The sequence below is a fragment of the Tupaia chinensis genome, unplaced genomic scaffold, assembly GCF_000334495.1.
Source record: "Tupaia chinensis unplaced genomic scaffold, TupChi_1.0 Scaffold000316_1, whole genome shotgun sequence".
NCBI lineage: Eukaryota > Metazoa > Chordata > Mammalia > Scandentia > Tupaiidae > Tupaia > Tupaia belangeri.
This window is the reverse complement of record NW_006159809.1, coordinates 9,259,691-9,281,818: the sequence shown is the minus strand read 5'-3', so window position 1 is coordinate 9,281,818 and position 22,128 is coordinate 9,259,691. Positions and strand designations below refer to the sequence as shown.

The 22,128-nt window shown below is 39.7% G+C and overlaps 2 protein-coding genes across 3 annotated transcripts in view; one reads left to right on the top strand and one right to left on the bottom strand.

Moving 5' to 3' along the window:
* Positions 1-3,136: 3,136 nt before the first annotated feature.
* On the bottom strand, positions 3,137-13,442 carry GKN2 (gastrokine 2). Of its 2 annotated transcripts, none has more exons than XM_006151290.2 (6): positions 13,395-13,442; positions 8,440-8,493; positions 7,883-8,020; positions 5,650-5,760; positions 4,838-4,994; positions 3,137-3,742 (listed from the first exon to the last, which is right to left on the bottom strand). In XM_006151290.2, the coding sequence occupies exons 1-6, from the start codon at positions 13,404-13,406 to the stop codon at positions 3,663-3,665; spliced, it is 552 nt and encodes a 183-aa protein (XP_006151352.1). In that variant the 5' UTR covers positions 13,407-13,442; the 3' UTR covers positions 3,137-3,662. The 2 variants fall into 2 exon arrangements, with proteins under 2 accessions (XP_006151352.1, XP_006151353.1); XM_006151291.2 differs by lacking the exon at positions 13,395-13,442 and adding an exon at positions 11,559-11,649.
* Positions 13,443-16,399: 2,957 nt separating this feature from the next.
* The window catches only part of GKN1 (gastrokine 1), a 22,100-nt gene continuing 16,371 nt past the window's right edge, over positions 16,400-22,128 (top strand). Inside the window, exons 1-2 of the mRNA XM_006151289.2 lie at positions 16,400-16,649; positions 19,545-19,678. Of these exons, the coding sequence (XP_006151351.2) occupies positions 16,400-16,649; positions 19,545-19,678 (384 nt within the window). The remainder of the gene's footprint in view (positions 16,650-19,544; positions 19,679-22,128) is intronic.

The window sequence follows — 22,128 nt, the reverse complement described above, 5'->3', positions numbered from 1 at the left end:
CAGATGAGTTTGTTCCTCTGCAGCAAGAAAAACAGTCTTTCCTGGAAGCTCCATTTAACAGTCTTCCACTTCTATCTAATTGGCCAGAACATCTCATTGGCCACCATGGACCAAATTCAGACTTAGAAAAATGGTGTTACCTTATTTTTTAAATGAAGCAAGTTTTTCTTTGTTTGGTTTTCTAAACACAGGATCTTGCTGTGCTGCTATCCTCCTACCTCAGTTTCACAAGTAGCTGGTGCTACAGGTGTGTGTCACTATACCTGACTTTTGACAGTATGCCAAACATTGAACCTGGGCCTCCCCAGTGACCCCAGACTGAAGAGTAGCAGCATTTCACCAGTACATACTTCATGGCTGGGCCGAAAACACTGATTTAATCCAGGCTTTCCCAACCTTGGCACTACTGACTTTGGGGCCAGGAAATATTTTGTTGAAGGATCTCTTCTGTGCATTGTAAGATATTTAGCAGAATATTTGGTCTCTACCCTCCACTTGGGACAGCCAAAAATGTCACTAAGCCTCACTGCTGTGGTTGAGTATAATTTTTCTCTCAAAACTCAGGTTGAAATTTGACTTCCATTGTGGTGGTATTGAGAGGTGGGATCTGCAAGACATGGTTAGGTTGTTAAAATGTATTAATGCTTTTCTCTTGATACTGTATTAGTTCTCAGGAGCATGGGTTGTTAAAAGCAAGGCACCCCTCCTTCATGTTATGTCTCCTTTCCTCCTGCTCCAGCCATCTGATACCATAGAATGAAACCCTCAACAGATATGGTTGCCCAGTCTTGAACTTCTCAGTCTCAGTAACTGTGAGCTAAATAAACCTCTTTATAAATTATACAGTCTCAGGTACTCTATTACAACAACAGAAAGTGGACTAAGACATCATCAAGTATTTTGAGTCATGGGAATTATACCTCAGTAGAAAATTACCGATTTAGACCAATCATAAGTAATCTTTGGGCACTGAAGGAATATCTTTCCTAAAATTAAGAGGTTTTTTTAACTGCTAATTAAACTGATTAAGGAAAATAGGGAGATGGAGAATTGAGATTAATACATCAGTTGGCTTTTTTTTTTTCAATAGACAAGTAATAGATGAGTGAGCATGTTTTCCCAAGATCATATTGTTTTTAGTTTCTGCCAGTTTGGGGTCATTCCAGTGCCTTCAAATGACTATTTTTCATATCTTGCCCAGGTTTGTAATTGTGTTGGCAAATGGGTTACTTGATGTAAGTTACTTACCATTGCTAGAAGTCTCATTATTTTATCAGTTCACCAATTTGTATTTATTATGCTTGAGCTAATAATAGTTGAACTCACTCAATTCGCTCATTGTCTAGTAAAATATTTGGGTCCATGTATTCTAATCCTTGGAGCTCCGAGTAAATAAATTGTATTTATATCTACTTCAGATGAATGAATAAGTCTATGTGACATGTCATAGTAAATGACCATGAGGGAAATACTATAGGATATGGAACCCTGTCTATAAGCCTCACCAAGCTCCCTCTGAAGCCTCTGTTGGCACACTTGTATCCTGGGTCATGGCTGCTTGTATTCATGGACCATCTTCTGTAGACAAGCCAGTTCTTCTAGCATCCTGGTTGCTTTATTTTGTTCAGTTCAGGGTTGCTCCTTCTCCCAGAGTAACCCAGAGAGGATCTATGGTTTGAGTATCCAGTAAGTTCAGAGTTGATATTTAGTTTTCTCACCCCTTAAGGAGGGACTAATTATGAAGACAAATAACAGAGCCCCAGCTTCTTTTGTGCTTCCATTTGGACATATTCTTTTCAGTCATGTGCTTAGGATGTTCTATCTGCTGCTCCTAACAGATTCAGCATGACAACAGCATTTGAAAAGCAGGTTAACTGGCAGAAAGCAAGCATACTTAAGAAAAAGCAGAACTTGAATGGATTGAAAATGTGTGGCACATATACTCTATGAAATATTATTCAGCCATAAAAAAAGACCCTGGAATTTGATAAAAAGTGGTCAAATATGGAAGATTTATTGCTGAGTGAAGCAAGCAGGCTATGAAAGAAAGATATTGTATGTATCCACTTAATATATTCCTACTACCCACACTCTATGGTAGAGATTGAAATATTAGAGGATATAAAATTAGCAAAAATAATTATGGACACTGAAAATAGTGTGGAATGGAGGACAGGGGTGGGGAAGGAAAGAATATAGAGAAGGATATCAGCAGAAAAAATAGAGAGGCATGACATTTGTGGGACACAGAAATGGTTTACTACCTGTTAATGATAACATGTGTAGTATTCTCAACTGGACTGGTCTGAGAAGTACTTCATGTTGGATAAATTCTCTTTACAAGCCAAGTGATGTATAGTGATCGAATGTTGAAAAAAAATAAGAATACTAAAAGAAATGTTATACTCCATAAAGATATATGTGATTAAATATAATATAAAAATTTTTAATTATAAGAAAAACAAGAAAAAGCAGAACTCAAAATTTTGTTTTAGAAGTGGGGAATGATAATATAAAAATTAAAGTACATGCATCTCTAAGCATAGACTCTGAAAGAGGTTGACAATTCATAAGATTTCTTATTGCTGCCACCCTCCGACTTCTGCCAATGCTGACCACAGGAATAAGAATGTGCCTCATGTAGGCCACTAAGAATAATTTCCAGAGTTTTTAAAAATAAATCTAATTTGACGTTAGAACCGAGAGAGTTTCTTCCTCTCTGGTGATGAAGTCAAGAAGATGAGACTCCTCAAGTTGGCAGTAGTGTTGGTTCAGTTCTCAAAGAAAAAGAAAAAACACGTAAGCTACCAAAGCAAATGTGTAGAGAGAAGGATAGTTAAGATGTGGAAAAAGTCTGCCACCTTCAAGCACCCAGTTCTAGTCCGCTTGAGAGTCAGCTATATGACCTGGAAGTTACTCACGCTCATTTACTTGAAATCTTGGAAATTGCTTTCCCTCTTAATAGTGACTTGGAATTTCTAGTTAGGTTCTCCCCCCCTCCTTTTTTGTTCTCAGTAGGGTATATCTTTTGCTGAGATATGGACATTGTTTTTCCTTCCTCCCTCCTCACCCTAGGACAAGACATAGCATATAATGTTTACTAAGGCTGAGACTACTGCTTCAGTGAGGTAAAAAAACGTTTCCTAAAATGTATATGAATGGTCTTCAAAGCTTCAACACTTGTTAGAAGGGATAGTTGCCTTCACCCTGAGCAGGTGAGTTATTAATAAGAGTATACCAAGTTTTTTCTCCTCATCATATTGAGACCACCACTATCTGAGCCCCTACTCCCCTCAGACTGAGCCAGTGCACTGGGAAAGTCATACAGGCAGCTGGTCTAGTGAGCAGATGCAGAAATGGAGATTCACATCCAATTTATTGATCTGTAAGTGGCTCAGCTATAATATCTAGGAATTTTCACACATGATGTACTTTAGTTGAAATCCTGTCTTTTATTTTCTTTTATATGGATATTAACATTGCTTGGCTTCCTTTTACTACTTACAAAAAAAGCAAAAACCAAGATATTTGTAAATAAAGCATTTATATTTTACTACTGAATTGCAAAATTAATTGGGGCATTGGGAAAGAATTTAATGTGGCTTATAAATGGAATCCAGGAGTGTATTTCTTTGAAAAATGTAACCAGTGGGTTGATCATCCTAAACGTGAATGTCTCCACAGATGGAAATTCCCAGGATGCCGAGGAGCCCAACCTTTGCACAGCCTCCAGCACCAGTATCTGGAAAGAGAAAATCGTTTAAAAGACAGAGTATTAACAATATATTATTAGAATACAATAAATCAATGCCTTTTATAAATGTCTTCACCACAGGATCTGATTGAGCTTGCACGGCAATGGATAATAAAATATTAGCTTAAATAAGAGTGACAATTCCTGAAAGTGCTGTTTGGTTCAATTCCAGCTAAAACTATGACATTCTGCATTTAGGGCATAGTGCTGTACCTTTGCTTACAAGTACTAATAAGTATTTCTTTTACTTTCTGGGCATTAGGATGTAGTGAATTCCAATTGTTTTTCTTCTACCTTATACTACTCTGGAGAGTTTGTTTTTATTTATTATCTCTTGGCCCTTTCCTCTTTTCTTCTAGCTACTCTATAACAGTTAGAAACTTTGTGTAAAAATGCCAGAAATGGTGCCAGCCTGTAACTTGGTGATTAGAACGCAGGATCCCACATGGCTGAGTTTACTATCTGAGTCCCAAACCAGGTAGCTTGAGAAACACTCTGGATGTATGTGCATACATGCCCAAAATCCCAGAAGGAAGGAGATGGAGAAGGGATTGCTCTGTGACATGCCGGGTGGGGAGTGCTTTCTCCCTCATGCTGGGTCTCTCTGTCCCTCTCTCTGCTATCGCAATGAAGAGGGGCTTCTATTTCCTGTCACTATGCTATGCCTGCTCTTTCCTAGACCAATCCTTTCTAACCTCTGAGAACATTCCTTAGTGCCGTCCTTCTCACCATCTCCAAAAGACACTGTTCTATGAGCCCAGAAGACTTTCCCTGCTTGAAATTGTTACATGTGATGAAATAAAAGAATCCAATATTTTTTTTCCTGGCACCCAGGAGTCCTTTATTCACTCTAGACTCTGTGTTTATTTGTCAACCACTCCACTTGACTTTGGGTATTTCAGAGGCAGAATTCTGCCCATTTCTGTATCCCTAACCTCTAACATAATGTACCCACTAGGTAGGTATTTATTTGAGTCGTGTTTCCATTCATTTATATTTCACACAGCACCTAGTAGAGTGTCTGGCACAGAGTAGCTTTCAGAAAATATTTCATGAATAGATGGATGATTGATCGGTACTCACATTCTTTTTCAACCACTTCTCCCTTATACAAGGGGACATGTTCACAGAGTTGTTTAATGGGTGAACCAAACAGGAACCAGTCCATGTGTTTGATCAGAGACTCCAGGGGGTTGTACTTGACCCAGGTGTATTTTGGGGAAAACATGCTATTCAGAGCCTGGAGAGCAGGGGACAGACAAAATAAGTGGACATATCCAATGTACCTTATTCTAAACTAACTGTTTTTCTTTTTCAGATGATTGACAGAAGGTGGTCAGGGACCTCAACACATCATCTCTTTCTGACTTTCCATCTGTAGAGATGGAAAGTAGAGACATTTCAGCACTACCAGTGTTGTTTTACTGCCAGTAGCAATGAAAGTCAGAAAAGGTACATTTTAGCCTACGATGGTACAGATGGAAAACCATGAAAAGAGTCTTAAATCCTAGGTCTCCAACTTCAGTGCAGTGTTTGCATATTCTCACTGCATTGTATTGTTTCTTTTCATCTTTGTATCATTGACTATTACAGCTTCCCTCATTTTTCTGTCAATCACTATTTCCTAGAGTCTTGATCTAAGAGAAAGGGCTGTTCAGTCCTTTCTATGAAGACACTAGACAGTAAGTCCTTGTATTTAAAGCCATGTGGTGGAAATCAAGCTGGGATATACTACTGCTCTAAATAAATAAGGAAGGAAACATTTTCATAAGTTAAGTACCAAATCCATGGTAAGGTGTAATATTATGATCCGCTTTGTCATTCTCCTATTTTTACATATGCACCAGCATCTCCTGGCTTAAGAACAGAGAATATTCAAAGGCTCCTGGAATTACCTTGCGCTCGTAGATGTAACGTTGGAGTTGGTCCAGAGCAGGGATGGCTCGATGGTCCATCTTCAGGATGTAGCAGGCCCTTCGGGAGAACACTCTGGAGGCGATGTAACTCTGAGACATCAAGAGTACAGTTACTGCCCATCCCCAGTTCCCTGAATACTGAATTGGTGAAGCTGATAACTGACCTTGGAGGAGAGACTCAAGCAGGCATGGTGAATGCATGACATTGTTTTTCAATCAGCCATATCTACTCAAATTTTTTACGTAGAATCTTTAATTTTTCATTTGTCATTACTCCACATTTGAAATCATGCAAACTGGTGACATGTAATTCTCTTTTCATTTTATGGAACCAGGGTTTATACTCTGGTGTTTAAAAGATTGAGAAGAAGCAATTTTCAGTCTCTTTCCATTGATTTTATTTTGCCTCTTCCCTGGTTTGGAGTAAATACAATATTCTTTAGAATTTTGATGCCCAATATGATAGTTACTAGCCACATGTAGCTATTTAAATTTAAGTTCAAATTAGGTAAAAAGAAAAAAAAATCACTCGAGGGCACACTCATGTTTGAGTGGGAGAGAGAAAGAAAAAGAGAAAGCACTCCCCGTCCTCCAACCCTAATGGGGCATGGTCACTCTGCAATCTTTTCTCCTCCATTCCTCCATCTCATCAGAATTTGGGTTACACACACGCACGTGCGTGCATGCACACACACACACACACACACACACACACACAGACATTCAGTGTGTTTTTTTAGCTGCGAGGTCCAAAGTTCCAACTACAGTTTACCATGTGGATCCGGCTTCCAATGCACAATACTTAACCACTGCACTACGGGGCCAGTCCAAATAACCTAAACTCTTAAATGTCCTTCCTCCATTACATCCTTCAAGTACTCAATAGCCACAAGTGATTAGGAGCTTCCTAATTAGACAAGGCACAAAACATTGCAGAATAGCCTGACGTAGCTGCTGTAGAAACTCTCCCAAGCACACCCATACTCATCCTCATCCTACACACGTACTTTTCATCTAGTCTTCCCTCCTTTCCACCTTCTCTCTTTCTCTAGTTTTCTCCATCTTTCTCTAACTCAAATCGAAGCTGCCTGAATAAGGATAAGTTGGAGGATGCTGTGTTTGGAAGAGCAATGGACATACAGAGTGGAAATTCTTTCTAGAGAGTTTCAAATAACTACACACCCTATAAGGTCATAGCTAATAGAAACCCAACTAGTTCCTATTTTTCAATTTTTCACAAATTGATAGTTCCTGTAATTCAAAAATAGACCGAGGCTGAACTCGACAGCAGTGGAGGAGGCTTAAAAGAAATCCTCACCACTCTACTTTGTATAAAGACACTTTTAGGATTTTCATGATGTCTGCTTAAAAACAATTTCAATATCACTTCTTTTTCAACTCCTGTGTTTCAAAGACTCTATACTTCCAAATGTGTTTCAGAACTCCCACCACCAAGGGGTGGGGAGAGGCATTCCAAGAGGTTTCTGAAAGAAAAGGGAAAGGAAAACTACACAGTTCAAGATGCAGTGAGATAAGGACAGCTTGTGGCTCTGAATCATGGTGAAAGCAAATTTGCAATTGTTTATGGAACAAATGGAAAACGAGTGAGTGGAGGAAGGACAGAATAAGCTTTTTTGAATAGGTTTCTGAGACTATCATTAATACCAACATCTAAAACTTGGTAATAGTGTAGTTTTTAGTTAACATATTTTCCTTCTTACAGATGTATGGTTTATTACCTATGCTATGTATACAATTAAATGTGTAGCTGTTCTAGATACCTGCTATTATGATTGTTTTAGGATTCTTTTTCTGCATGATGTTTTCCATTGGAAGTATGAATTCGTTCATTTATTCATTGAGCAAATACTTTCGAGAATCTGAATACGTTACACTGCTTTGGGCTTTTGTCACTCTTCTAATCACTTTCTGTGCCTTCAAGGGGACAGTATCATCATTCATTCAATTTCCACCTGAAAGGTCTAGGAAATACGTGTTTCCTGACATATTTTTCTTATTAATTGTGTCATTTGTTTTCTTTTTCTATTTAAAAAAAATTTTTTTGGATGATATAAAGGGAAAAACCAAAGTGAGGAAATTCTTAAAGAATAGCAAAGATAGATTTCAGAATTTGAATATATAATCAAAGGCTGTCCCTTTACCCTTAAGACAATCAAGTCTTGAAGAGCATAAAAGTTCCTTTGTTGCTTACATGTTTATAATCAAAAATTGTGGTAGAAGAGCATGATCCCGCGTGGATGTTAACGATGGCGATGTTTTTTTCATTGTCAATTGTTATTGTCTCCTGAACATTGCCGCCATTTTTACTTGGACTGATGGTGTTGTAAACCTAGATTGACAACAAAGATATAATGACTTTTCAATAAAGCATATTCTTTTTAAAGGCAACTCTTCCTGCAAAATAAAGCCTTCTGCCTGCTATAAACAAGGAATTTAGGGCTAAAACCTCTCCACTGAGACTTTAGTCCCAAAGCCCATGTTTTCCTCATAGTTTACACTATTATGTATGAGAGAAGCAGTGACTTCACAGGAAAGCTGAGACTGACTGCATTTTAAAGCAATGGACTATATTTATAAAGGCATTGGGGCTAGAGAGAAATCACTAGCCTCTTTTATTTCATTATTGTTTACTTCTGGAATTCCATCCCAAATAAGGCATATGGATTCTCATCTGTACTTGAAATTATCTAGTATCTTCCCTCTCCTCTCCCAATAGTTAAGAATTAAATGTCATAAAAGTAGACTCACCTCATATCCATGAGATTGTATCCCAAAGAGTGCCAGCACCACCAGAAATGCCACCTGAAAAACAGACCGGTCACATCCATTCCCTGTGGGGTAGTCACTGAGAATAGGGGCAGGACAGGAAAAGCACAAATATCTCGGAAAATGTATACCTATAAACACCAGTGAGTGCTCATGGACGGTCACCAGTCCATTTCCAATCTGTGAAACACACATTCGCTCACTCATTTGATGGGAATTTGTTGAATTCCTGCTACTTGTCAGGTACAGGGTTTTACCTTTGCCACCCAGTTCTCAGCTCTTTTCAATATTATATCCATTCAGTTTATAGAAGAAATGAGGTAGGCGAACAGTGAGGATAACAATGTGTTTTACCGGGGGAATCCCTTGCTATGATCACACTGACTTTGGACTATGGTGTTCAAGTTGTGTTTCCTGTCTCAAAAACAAGAAAAAAGAAAAAACTTCAATACTGTGACTGAGAGAATGAAAGAGATTTAAAGTGGGTTCCTGGGTGGTAAAGACACAATGAGCTTCTAAGGGAAACCATGAAAGTAGGATGCTTAGGAGCTTGATTAACTTTTGAGTCCGACATAATGGAAAATCTCCACGTTCTCCTATGACCCATGTCCTAGTGACACTATCAGGTGAGTGCAGGGCCAGCAGGCTGGGGGACTGGCACTGAGGGAGTTCTGATATTCTGCTCTTGTCCTACAACCCATGTCCTAGTGACACTATCAGGCAGGCGCAGGGCCAGCAGGTTGGGGGACTGGCACTGAGGGAGTTCTGATATTCTGCTCTAGTTGTGAATCTATTCAACTTGCTGATACCAACTCTGTTCCCTTTCTTCTGGGCATGATTTCCACTCTCACTGAGAACTGTGGATGAGGGGAGAGCAGGAAGCAGATTCAAAAAAAAAAAAAAACTCTCTCTCTTTCTCCATATATGCATATGTGTGTAAGTGTGTGTGAATGTGTGTGTATGTATATATATGTGTGTGTATATATATACACATATATATGTATATATATATTTTTTTTTTCTTCCAGTGGGACTTTTCTAATTCCCTTTCCATCCCTCCCCCTAACATTTCTCTTCTGTTGACTGGAGGGTGGGGCAACAGACAAAGACCTGGATATAGATATTCATCCTGCCTACTTGCATAAGGACACAACTTCTGTGTGTGTGTGTGTGTGTGTGTGTGTGTGTGTGTTAGATAGGGTGTTGCTTTGTCACAACTCACAATCCTCCTGCCTCAGCTTCCCAAGTAGCTGGGAATATGTGTAGCTGTGTGCTACTATTTATAGCCTGGCTTTCAGACTGAAACAGGGATTGAACCCCGGCTTCCCACATAGTCAAGCCTATTGAGCAGCAGCGTTGATGAGCATGTTACTATGGCGTTGATCAGCCTGCTACTATGGCTGAGCTGGGACACATCTTCTCTTACCCAGGCTGGCTCTAATCACTTCTGGTGGCCCCATACATTCTATTTAACGGGGCTAGAATGGAGGCTTGAACAAGCAAATAGATGAATGGCTATCTTTTTTTTTTTTTTAAAGACATTTTTTCTATAGGGTACATGTGCTTGTTAAAGATAGAAAGCGAGAAATCACTCCCCACAGAGGATGGCCACATCACAATCCCTTCTCCTCCATTCTCCACTCTGGATCTTGGACACGCATGCACGCATGCACACATGCCCAGCCTGAGTTTTACGCCACCGGGTCTGGGACTCAAACCACAGTTGATTATATGAGAGTCCAGCAACATAACCATTACACTATCTACTGGTCCCAAATAATCATCTTTTTTTTTTTTCTTTGCTATAAGGCATGTGTGTGTGTGAGTGTGTGAGTGTGTGAGTGTGTGTGTGTGTGTGTGTATGTGTGAGAGAGAGAGAGAGAGGAGAGATAAAGAAAGTGAGAAAGCACCTTTCCAGAGGGTGACAGCCACACTACATCCCTTCTTTTTCATTTCCTCTCAAGATTTTGGACATGCACACCCACACTCCTGGAATGTTTTTTAAGCCTCTAGGTCCACACTCCAACTGTACAGTAGGCCATGTGGGATCTGGTCACCTTAACCAACATGCCACTGACTGGTTCCAGGACTAAATATCCTGTGGTATGATTAGAAGAACTCAAGGAATATAACCAACTCCTATAACCTCCCGTTCAACACTGTGATCCATACACTACAGTTAAAAGTTTGTGATTCAGGGCGAAGTCTTCTCTTGGAAAATCAGGAGATCTCTGAGAAAGGGAGTAATTTCAATTGACAGCTTTTTACACCTTATAGGGAAGTCCTTGGCATTTTGCTTTCTCTCTCAACAGCTGTGCGAGATTAAGGAACAGAGATCAGGAAAAGAGGCCCATCCAGATCAAAACAGTCCACTGCTCGCAGAGTCTTGCAATGTGAACTGCGGAGGTTGGAATCAGATGGAAGAGTGGAAGTAGTCACAGTAAGGACACTTTGCCTTAAGGGAGAATTTAAATATGATGAGTCACTGCTGAAGACATGTAGCTGCTAAAATTTTGCCACAACTGTTCCTATATGATGAATAAATTGCATCCCAAATCCCACAGGTGTGGATTAGGGAAAATGACATTTCTCTGTACTGTTCTCCACATCTGTAAAATGAGGATAATATTACTCAGCAATTGGATTGTGGCTACCAATAGATGAAATTATTCCTGTGAAATGCTTATCCTAAGGGTCAGTTTGCATTTGGAAAATGATATGGTATTACTATATTACTTTTTAAATTACCACTTCTCTTTCAGATAGTAAATGCAATTACTCTATAATGTCTACATTCCCTACAAAATTGGTAATAAGAAATTATTAAACATCCTCCAGATGAAAATTCTCTAGATATTCCCCAGACTTTTTTCTTTGTACTTTTTATTAGACATCTCAAAAAATAGGCAAAAGAAAAATAAATATTCGACTTACTATTCAACACTGTTCCTGCCAAAGACATCACTACTTCAATCACAGAAGCTTAGACACATGCACAGTGCTTGTCTAAACCCCCGAAATCCATGGTATATTAGACATGAATATTCTCTGCATCACCAGATGCCCCACACGAGTATCAAAAAGGATAAACAAATACTCACAAGGATTTTCATTTTGCCTTCAGAGATGTTGGAGCAAGTGACGATGCCCAGTGAAGTTTCTATGCTTTATATTGGCTTTAAGGTGTGGAAATCTCTTTTCCAAATGATCACTTCAGAAAAGACTGTGTCCTTATCTCTGACACACCCCAGCAAACTCTTTTATCAGGATTGAGACCCAACCAGAAATCTAATATCAATAAGGTTCATTAGTCAGTAATGAAAGTTCACCACTTAGTCACTAGATGAATGGCTATCTTTTTTTTTTTTTTAAAGACATTTTTTCTATAGGGTACATGTGCTTGTTAAAGATAGAAAGCGAGAAATCACTCCCCACAGAGGATGGCCACATCACAATCCCTTCTCCTCCATTCTCCACTCTGGATCTTGGACACGCATGCACGCATGCACACATGCCCAGCCTGAGTTTTACGCCACCGGGTCTGGGACTCAAACCACAGTTGATTATATGAGAGTCCAGCAACATAACCATTACACTATCTACTGGTCCCAAATAATCATCTTTTTTTTTTTTCTTTGCTATAAGGCATGTGTGTGTGTGAGTGTGTGAGTGTGTGAGTGTGTGTGTGTGTGTGTGTGTATGTGTGAGAGAGAGAGAGAGGAGAGATAAAGAAAGTGAGAAAGCACCTTTCCAGAGGGTGACAGCCACACTACATCCCTTCTTTTTCATTTCCTCTCAAGATTTTGGACATGCACACCCACACTCCTGGAATGTTTTTTAAGCCTCTAGGTCCACACTCCAACTGTACAGTAGGCCATGTGGGATCTGGTCACCTTAACCAACATGCCACTGACTGGTTCCAGGACTAAATATCCTGTGGTATGATTAGAAGAACTCAAGGAATATAACCAACTCCTATAACCTCCCGTTCAACACTGTGATCCATACACTACAGTTAAAAGTTTGTGATTCAGGGCGAAGTCTTCTCTTGGAAAATCAGGAGATCTCTGAGAAAGGGAGTAATTTCAATTGACAGCTTTTTACACCTTATAGGGAAGTCCTTGGCATTTTGCTTTCTCTCTCAACAGCTGTGCGAGATTAAGGAACAGAGATCAGGAAAAGAGGCCCATCCAGATCAAAACAGTCCACTGCTCGCAGAGTCTTGCAATGTGAACTGCGGAGGTTGGAATCAGATGGAAGAGTGGAAGTAGTCACAGTAAGGACACTTTGCCTTAAGGGAGAATTTAAATATGATGAGTCACTGCTGAAGACATGTAGCTGCTAAAATTTTGCCACAACTGTTCCTATATGATGAATAAATTGCATCCCAAATCCCACAGGTGTGGATTAGGGAAAATGACATTTCTCTGTACTGTTCTCCACATCTGTAAAATGAGGATAATATTACTCAGCAATTGGATTGTGGCTACCAATAGATGAAATTATTCCTGTGAAATGCTTATCCTAAGGGTCAGTTTGCATTTGGAAAATGATATGGTATTACTATATTACTTTTTAAATTACCACTTCTCTTTCAGATAGTAAATGCAATTACTCTATAATGTCTACATTCCCTACAAAATTGGTAATAAGAAATTATTAAACATCCTCCAGATGAAAATTCTCTAGATATTCCCCAGACTTTTTTCTTTGTACTTTTTATTAGACATCTCAAAAAATAGGCAAAAGAAAAATAAATATTCGACTTACTATTCAACACTGTTCCTGCCAAAGACATCACTACTTCAATCACAGAAGCTTAGACACATGCACAGTGCTTGTCTAAACCCCCGAAATCCATGGTATATTAGACATGAATATTCTCTGCATCACCAGATGCCCCACACGAGTATCAAAAAGGATAAACAAATACTCACAAGGATTTTCATTTTGCCTTCAGAGATGTTGGAGCAAGTGACGATGCCCAGTGAAGTTTCTATGCTTTATATTGGCTTTAAGGTGTGGAAATCTCTTTTCCAAATGATCACTTCAGAAAAGACTGTGTCCTTATCTCTGACACACCCCAGCAAACTCTTTTATCAGGATTGAGACCCAACCAGAAATCTAATATCAATAAGGTTCATTAGTCAGTAATGAAAGTTCACCACTTAGTCACTCTGTAAATATTCCCTGCTTATCTTTTCTGTACTCTACTTAAGATTTCAATTTCCACCCTTTAAAAATATTTTAGGATCCTTAATGTACACATATATTTTATATGCACATAAAATATATATAATATATTCATATATTTTTATATATAAAATATATTCATATATATTTTATGTGCATATAAAATATCTCCTCCTAAAGGTAAAGTCCTTTCTTAAAACCTGAGTTGGGCCCCCCACTCTTTTCTTATAAAAATTTTGGTTAATTTTTTTTGGTAAAGAAAATTTTTTCTCCTACAATTTTGGTTAATAATGGAGGCAAAGTCCTTTCTCAGCCCTACTCCCTGTATATCTATGGAAATTGGCACCAACTCTAAAGGGAAGAAAAAATAATTTCTCCAAGCCCATACATGTGAGATTTAGGAAGGTAAAGTCCTTCCTCAAGACCCAAGTTTGGCCCACTCTCAATAGTTTTGTATCGCTGTTCTGCTTATTGAATTTTTTTTTTAAGAGAGATTTTTGTTATTTGTGCGCTTGCTGGAGAGAAATCTCACCCCAGGGAGGATGACCACACTGCAATCCCTTTTCCTCCATTCTCCTCTCTGGATTATGGACACACATGCACAAGCACCCAGCACGAGTTTTAAGTCACCAGGTCCAGAACTCTAACCACGGTTGACTACGTGGGAGTACAATAACCAACCATTACGCCATCTGCTGGTCACTTAAATTCCTTCATTTAAGGAATGGAGGCAAGGGCAGGGTTGGGAAGTGAATAGACTTTGAAAGTGAATAGGCTTATACCTTTATTTTTCCTTCCCTTCAGAATTGTTGCTGATATCCATAGATTCATGAGGAAGAAGGCTGAGAAAGCACTCTGCCCAATTATCAGGGTTAAACAAATTTTGCATTAAAGCTAGCCCCAGATTCCTTTGAAACCAAGAGTTATGTATCTCTAGTTATTTTGTGAGGTGTTGACAAATCCTCAGATTTTGAAAAAGAAGCAGAATAAAGTTTAATTTGTGTAATTTTATAATGTCACAATTCTAAATGGTTACACTGGTAGGATGGGATCATGAACTCAGAAGGTAGGGAAATAAAACCAACATCTGTTAATTGCAAAATTGTGAAATATTGAGAATTATCACAGTAAGCAAAGAACTTAACATGGATATTGTTCTTCATCTGCAGCTGAAATTATTTCCTAAGTTTAAAAGGGGGGAGGCTTAAGCAAGCAGATACTTTGGGCAATTTGGGGTTACCTCATTCACTGAAATTTCCCTACCCAGGTGTTGAGCTGGGGTGGATTTAAAATGTGCAGATCTATTAAATATTTCTGAGATTACAGGAGAAAGGATTATGGTTTTGTAGTACTGTTGTAGAGTACCACTGAATGAACAACCACCAAAGCCAGATTAAGTTTAAAGGGAGTCTTTATTAGCTGGCCAGTGACTACAGCCTGAGGCTGGGGGGCCAAGAGTCAGAACTGTAGCCCCAACTGAAGTTTGAGTAGTCTTTTTAAAGGCGGTCAGTTAGCAGGGGTTTCTATGCAAGCAGTTACAGAAGCTGAATCAAGCAGGTTAATTATTTCTGAGGGGAGTGGGGTTTCCATGTAAGCAGTTACACTGCTAAACAAAAGGGTTACTGGCTAGTTAGCAAAGACAGTAGCAGGTACAGGATATTGTACCGGATGCGGTTTTCTGTATGGCTAGCACAAGCTATTTTCTCATGGGAAGAGAAAGCAGGTTTACGGAAGCAGACAGCCATGTTAGGGTAAGGGAACAAAATGGACAAACAGTTGTTCATGTGCAAGATCTAATATTGCAACCTTCTACATTCCCCCCTTCTGATTTGAAGAATCAAATCATTGATTCGGAGAAGGGAAGCGGCTCATAGCAGGAGTGGAGAACCATGAGCTTGACAGATTGGATCTGGTCCTGAACAAAATTATTGAGAAGATGGAGGAGGCAAGGGCCAAAGAGAAGGGCAAGGAGAAGAAGCAGGGCAGAACCCACAACGGCAGAGATGAGGGTGGTGAGCCAGGGAGACCAAGAGAAGAGAGACTGATACCAGTTACCCTCAGAGGAGCGGTGCTCCTCACACTCTAGGAGACGTTTGCGAAGCTGGCCCAGGCTGTCCCTAACGACCCCAGAGTGGTTGGTATAGAATTGAGGCCCAGGCCCACAAGAACAGGCTGTAGAGGCCCGACAGGATTAGCTGGCGGGGCGGAGGTGCTGGGGGGCGGGGGAGCGGAGAAGGGTACAAGAGACAAGGTGCTTCTGAATGGTGAAAAGAATGCCGGGTCCTTGCCCCAGATATAAAGGCAAAGGCCTTAAGAATGGCTACCCTCCCAGGTGCCAGCCCAGTGATGTTGAACCTCAAGGGGCTTTCAAGTACCAGCAGAGGAGCAGGCACCAGTGGTCGAGACACAGTCGAGAGAGAGGGTCCAGGTATAAAAGGGAAGGTTATATGGCGAGAAGAGGGCAGGGGGAAGGAGGAGAAGTATCAGGAAAGCCTGCACGATTTGACCTTGAGGGGATCTGAGGAAGGCTGAAGTCCCCATCTCTGGGTCCCCGAGGCCACATCAGGCAGCCGGGCAGTGGGCTTCAAGTGGGAGTGATGAATCGAATGACACTTCTCCATAACCTTGACAGCAGAAGGGGTGCTCAGGATAGCAGTGAAAGGTCTGTCCCAGCAGGGGTCTAGGGCCCCAGGAGTGTGGTGTCTGACCAAAAGTGGGGCCCCAGGGTCCAGGGCTGGCTATGAGGACAATGCAGACTCGGCAGGAGCTGAGCGGTGGCTGCAGACGAGGCAGTAGGTCTCAGCGAGAGTCGCCTGGAAGGCCTGCAGAGAATCTGTCCAGATTTGGAGCCCAAGTAGATCGACCAGTTGGAAAAGTCCACTTGATGGCGACAGGGTCAGCAGCGAGCTGGCCGTTGGCATCCAGGACAAGTTTATGGCCTTTCCCACAGATTCTTAGTGGTAAAGAGAGTCCGGAGGAGCTGCTGGCAGTCGTCCCAGGTAGGCAGATAGGTGAAGAAAATAGTCTAGAGGAGAGAGATTAATTAAACCTTGAGGGTTTTGAGAAAAGAAGGGATTCTGGTTTTTCCAGTTTAAGGGTCACTCGTAGAGAAAGGGGAATAAACCATAAGGGGCTGACCACCTGGACCTAGTTCAGAGGGTCCCATTGCTTGAGGGGAAAAACTGGCAAGGGGGCTGAGGCCCCTTGGGACTTGCTGTCCCCCTCAGCTGGTTTCTTGCCCATGGAGGAGTCCTTAGGTTCTGGCCCATAAGTAGATCCAGATCAAGTATGGGGAGGACTGAAAGGGTCATCTCTGTGGGCAAGAGGTACAGTTTCTGGTTCACTTCGGGACTCCTCCTTTAGTTGTAGAGAGGCAGCCTGAATACTTGTTCTATGATGACCCGCTCAAGGGCCTCGGGGACTATTGGCCTGTCATTTGGTAATGACAACTATTTTTGGCCAGTTTTTTTTCCTCCTGAGTGTAGAAGGGCAAGGATGGGAGGACAGAGTCTGGGACAGCTATAAGAACTTTTAGTTGTCGCTGTGACTGTACTTTTAAAAATAACCTTAACCTAGGACCAGCGGTTGGCATAATGGCTATTTCGCTGGACTCCCATGTAGTCAACCATGGTTCAAGTCTCAGACCCGGTAGCTTAAACTCACACAGGGCATGTGTGCATGTGTGCTCAAGATCCTGAGAGGAGAATAGAGGAGAAGGGATTGCAGCGTGGCCATCCCCCCTGGGGGTGTGATTTCTTGCTTTCTGTTTCTCTGTCTCTGTCTTTCTGGTGAGCACACACACCCTATAGAAAAAAACTCTCAAAAATAAATAAATAAATAAATAAATAAATAAATAAATATCCTTAACTTCTGATTTAGACAGAAATTAATCTTAGTCATTTTAAGGGTTACCTGAGGCTTGTGCAGAGAGATTGTCAGTTGTCCATGGGGAGCCGTAGGGGTCTTGGGCCCTATCAATCCTCAGACTTTAGAAGTCCTGAGCTCCTTTCAGAGGAGCATTCTGTCTCTAGTGACAAGCCCTACAGTTGGGGACAAGGTCCCAATGGGGAACATGAGGATCCCAGTCATGGCCATTATTTAATGCCTGGGCTTCCCACTTTGGAAACAGAGTTTCTTTTGAGGCAGAGGCTCTGATCTGGGCTGTGTCCAGATCCTGCCCTCAAAGAAGTTCCCAGCCTTCAGGATTACCACAAGTGACTGCTGGGTGTCATTTAAGTGAAAGTTAAATCAAAGGCCAAGGCACCTTGCCAATTTGTTAAAACATTTTTTTTGAGTTATCTGAGAACTTTTTTCAAAAAAAAAAAAATCTATTCTGAATTGTAAGAGCATTTATACTGAGAAGTGAAACAAAATTCCAATAGATCCTACAAGGAGCAGCTGAGTACTGTCAAGAGGGCGGGGCCCAGTTTACAGGTTTTACATGGCATCTGTCTTATTGACTATATAAAAACCCTAGCTGGAGAATATAGTCTTAATCTAAATTTTTATTTTTTTTAGCTACACCTCTTGATCATTTAATTAAGGAGAGAGTCCAGTGGGGAAAAGGCCTAACTAAAGAGAAACAGAAGTACAAGCAGGCAGGGCGGGAGGAGGCAGCCAGGAGCTCTAGCCTTAACTTGTCTCACCCCATTCCCTGAGACTTCTACCCTAAGTTCTCAGACAGGAAGTTTTAGCTTTTGTCTCTCATACTTAGACCCAATTTTTATTAATTGTCCATGTTTATCTGTTCTATCCCACCTTGGGAAGATTGATATTTTCTGGAGGAGTCATTAAGTTTGTAAAAATAGAATTACGTATATCCACATATATTGACTGGTAGCTTATGAACATGTACAAACGAACAACAATAACAACAAAACTTGTTTTAATGACTTTTTCAGTGCAAAACTGAACAACCTTACTAACAGACCCTTCTAATCTTATAAAATTTAAAGACTAACAATAGGAATAACTAAAGCATGTTAATAACAAGAATTGTAAGGAAGACTCAGAACCAGGTGGCCATGAGTCTATGTTTAACATTAGATTTATATTTCTTTATATCAATTATACCTCTGTAACTCAGGTGTATTGCATTGGTTACTTAACATGTAATTTTGTCAAACATTTTTTTACTTTTTTTGGTTAATTTTTCACTTAACAGTTTAAAAAACCAATCAGTTTACATAGAAAATGAAAAATTTACTCAGTTAAATGATTAGATTTTTAGAAACCAGTACTTGTAAGAGTACATTCTCTTTCCACTCTCTCTGTGAATTTCCTTAAGGACATGACATAAGGATTATGACCATAGTTAATGCTCTGACAAAAATTTATAACTGACAAAGAAATTTGGCTAGATACCAGTTTAACATGATAACTTACCACATGACTGATAAATATTCCATCATAAATTCCTGGGAATCTCAAATTATTTTGGAACACAATACATACATAGACATACAAGTATATAACATGTTTTTACATATAACTTAAATACAATGTTGAGAAAATTAGGATTACTTAGTTTGACACTGTTTTCTATCTTTATCTAACATATAAAGAATAAGCCTGATCAGTTTAACATCTCCCTTTTGGAGGTTTCAGGGGCCCAGAGGGAATGGCCACACCACAATCCCTTGTCCTCCTTTCTCCTCTTGGGATTTTGGGCATTCACGCACATGCACCTGGCATGAGTTTTAAGCTGTCAGGTCTGAGACTCAAACCACTGCCGACTACATGGGAGTCAAGCAATGTAACCATCACACCATCGGCTAATCTTTTTTCTTTTTGAACATTGTTATTTTCATTGTCCAATTTTTCAGGTCTTCAGGCTCCCTTAAAGTCATCTTGACGTTTCTGCCACTTCCCTCTGCAATGCTTCTTCCATTTAGGTCTTTTGTTCAATCCTTTGACCCAAAATCCATTTCATGTCTTTACCACTGCACACTGTCCCTATATTACACTGACTTTTACTAGTAAAAATAGTGATACAAGTGGCTGGATTGAGCAACACTTAAATCTCAAGGTAAAATGAATTTTATTTGACAAAATAAGCATTTGTTTCTCACTCACACAAAATCCAGCATGGCTGTGTTCAGGGTGGGTGGCTCTCCTCCAAGCAATGATTCAGGTATTCTAGCTTCTTCCTTATGTGGCACCCTCATCTTCAATATGTGGCTTCATGGTTGTCTTGTCATCATCCAACTGGCAGAAGGAAGTTCAGACCTACAGTGTGGAGAAAACACCTGTTCTTCATTTCTTCAGACTAAAAATGGCCATCTCTGTTCATTGTCCATTGGTAAAGACCAGTTACCTGGGCCATCTAAGTGTGAGGAAGATGAAGCCAGTCTATGCCAAAAATTGCCTTCCTGCTTCCAGGCTCCCATTATTTTGCCTTCAACACCATTGTCCCACCATGTCTTAAAATCACCACTTCACCTGCATTGCTCTTTGCTCAAAGACTTTTTAAAATTCTCTATTAATTATAGGACAAAGTTGACATCTCTTAGCTTGGCCTTTAACTCACTCTTGAATCTTGTTCCAAAGCAACCTCCCCAAGGAGAATGAGCAAAGGGAATGTTCTATATGAAGAAAAGAAAAACTGCCTATCGGTTCATGTACTGAATTGCCCAAAAAGACACTCAGACCATACTACTGTACTTTTCTTTTTCCTTGCATGTGCTAAACTCCCCACCTTTTAGCTTGTTATTCTTCTTCTATACTCCCTCTATCCATCTTGTCTTTCATCCTCCTCGCCTTTGCTCCCTTATTTCCTTTCTTCTTCCTCTTCCTAATCACTGTTTACCTTATGAAAATGACTGAAGGATATTCACAAGGAGATAAAAAGATGAACTAGACACAGTAAGTCTCTGCTCTCAGAAAATGTTCTGTTTAACAGAGAACGGAAATTTAAAAAAGAACATCAGTCTTGATCTTAACATCCATTGAAAGGATAATAAGGAATTATTACAATAGCTGTATATCTACATATTCAGCAACCCACATGAAATGGACAAAATTCTTGCAGAATCCATACTACCAAAGATCATCCAAGAAGAAATAAATAACCTAAATATCTTTATATCAGGGAAAGAAATGGAATTTACAGTTAGAATCCTTTCCACTAAAAGGAAACTCTAGATGCAGGTGGACGAATCTTACTACACATTTAAGGAAAAATAACATCATCTCTACACAAATTTTTTTAGAAAATAAGGGAGGAGGAAACACTTCCCAATAAATCTTGAAACACGTATTACTTTGATACCAAAATTAGACAAAGATTTTATAAGAAAAGAAACTACAGGCCAGTCCATCTCATTAACACAGATGAAAAAAACTAAAACATAAGCAAGCTGAGTATGATAATATAAAAAAAATTAAAAATAACAATGCACCATGACCAAGTGTAGTTTTCCCTGGGAATGTAGAATTTGTGAACAAATGAAAATCTCATAAAGATAAATGAAATTACCATGTGACTCAGCTATCCTATCCTAGGTAGTAATCCAAGGGAAATGAAAATATCTATGTGCATTAGAAACTATATATAAATATTTGCAGTGAATATTTTTGTAATCACCAAAAACTGGAAACGACACAGTGCCTTTCAACTGGTGAATGAATAAATAGAAGACAGCACATTTATGACATAGAATACTACTTAGCCATGAAAAGGGAACAAAAAGAATACACCAAAACACATAAGCATCTCAAATGAATTGTGCTGAGTAAAGCCCCTCACATCTCTATGTAAACAGTAAACACTATCCCACTACTCATCAGATTAAAACAAAGCCTCATGCAAAAAGTCTACTAACCTCAGTTCCTATTGCTCAGTATGACTGAATATAAGAAAAATTTCATAAAAAAATACAAGTTATGTTAAAAGACGAGAAAAATCATAGTCTAAAGAGACCAAAGAAGCACAAGAACTAGACACATATATGGCCAGGGATGTTGGAATTCTCAGACAAGGAATTTTAAATAATTATAATGATGATGATAAAAGCTCTAATGGAAAAAGTAAACATATAAGTGCAGAAATGTAGAAACACAGTAGCTCTAAGAAAGAATCCAAAGGAAATATTAGAGACCAAAACCACTGTAACAGAAAGGAAGAATGACTTTATTGAAAAGAGTGAACATGGAAAGGGAAAGAACCAGTGAATTTGAAGACAGGTCAATAGAAATTTGCTGAATGAAGATTCAAAGAGGGGAGGAAAAAAAGAATGAAAAACTTAGAGCATAATATTCAAGAACTGTGAGCTATTTTTAAAGGTACAAAATATATATAAATGGGGAACCAGCAGTTAGTGTAATGGCTATGTCGCTGGACTCCCACGTAGTCGACCACGGTTCACTTCCCGGACCCAGTGGCTTAAAACTCACACCGGGCATGTGTGCGTGTGTGCCCAAGATCCCGAGAGGAGAATGGAGGAGAAGGGATTGCGGCGTGACCATCCCCTCGGGGGG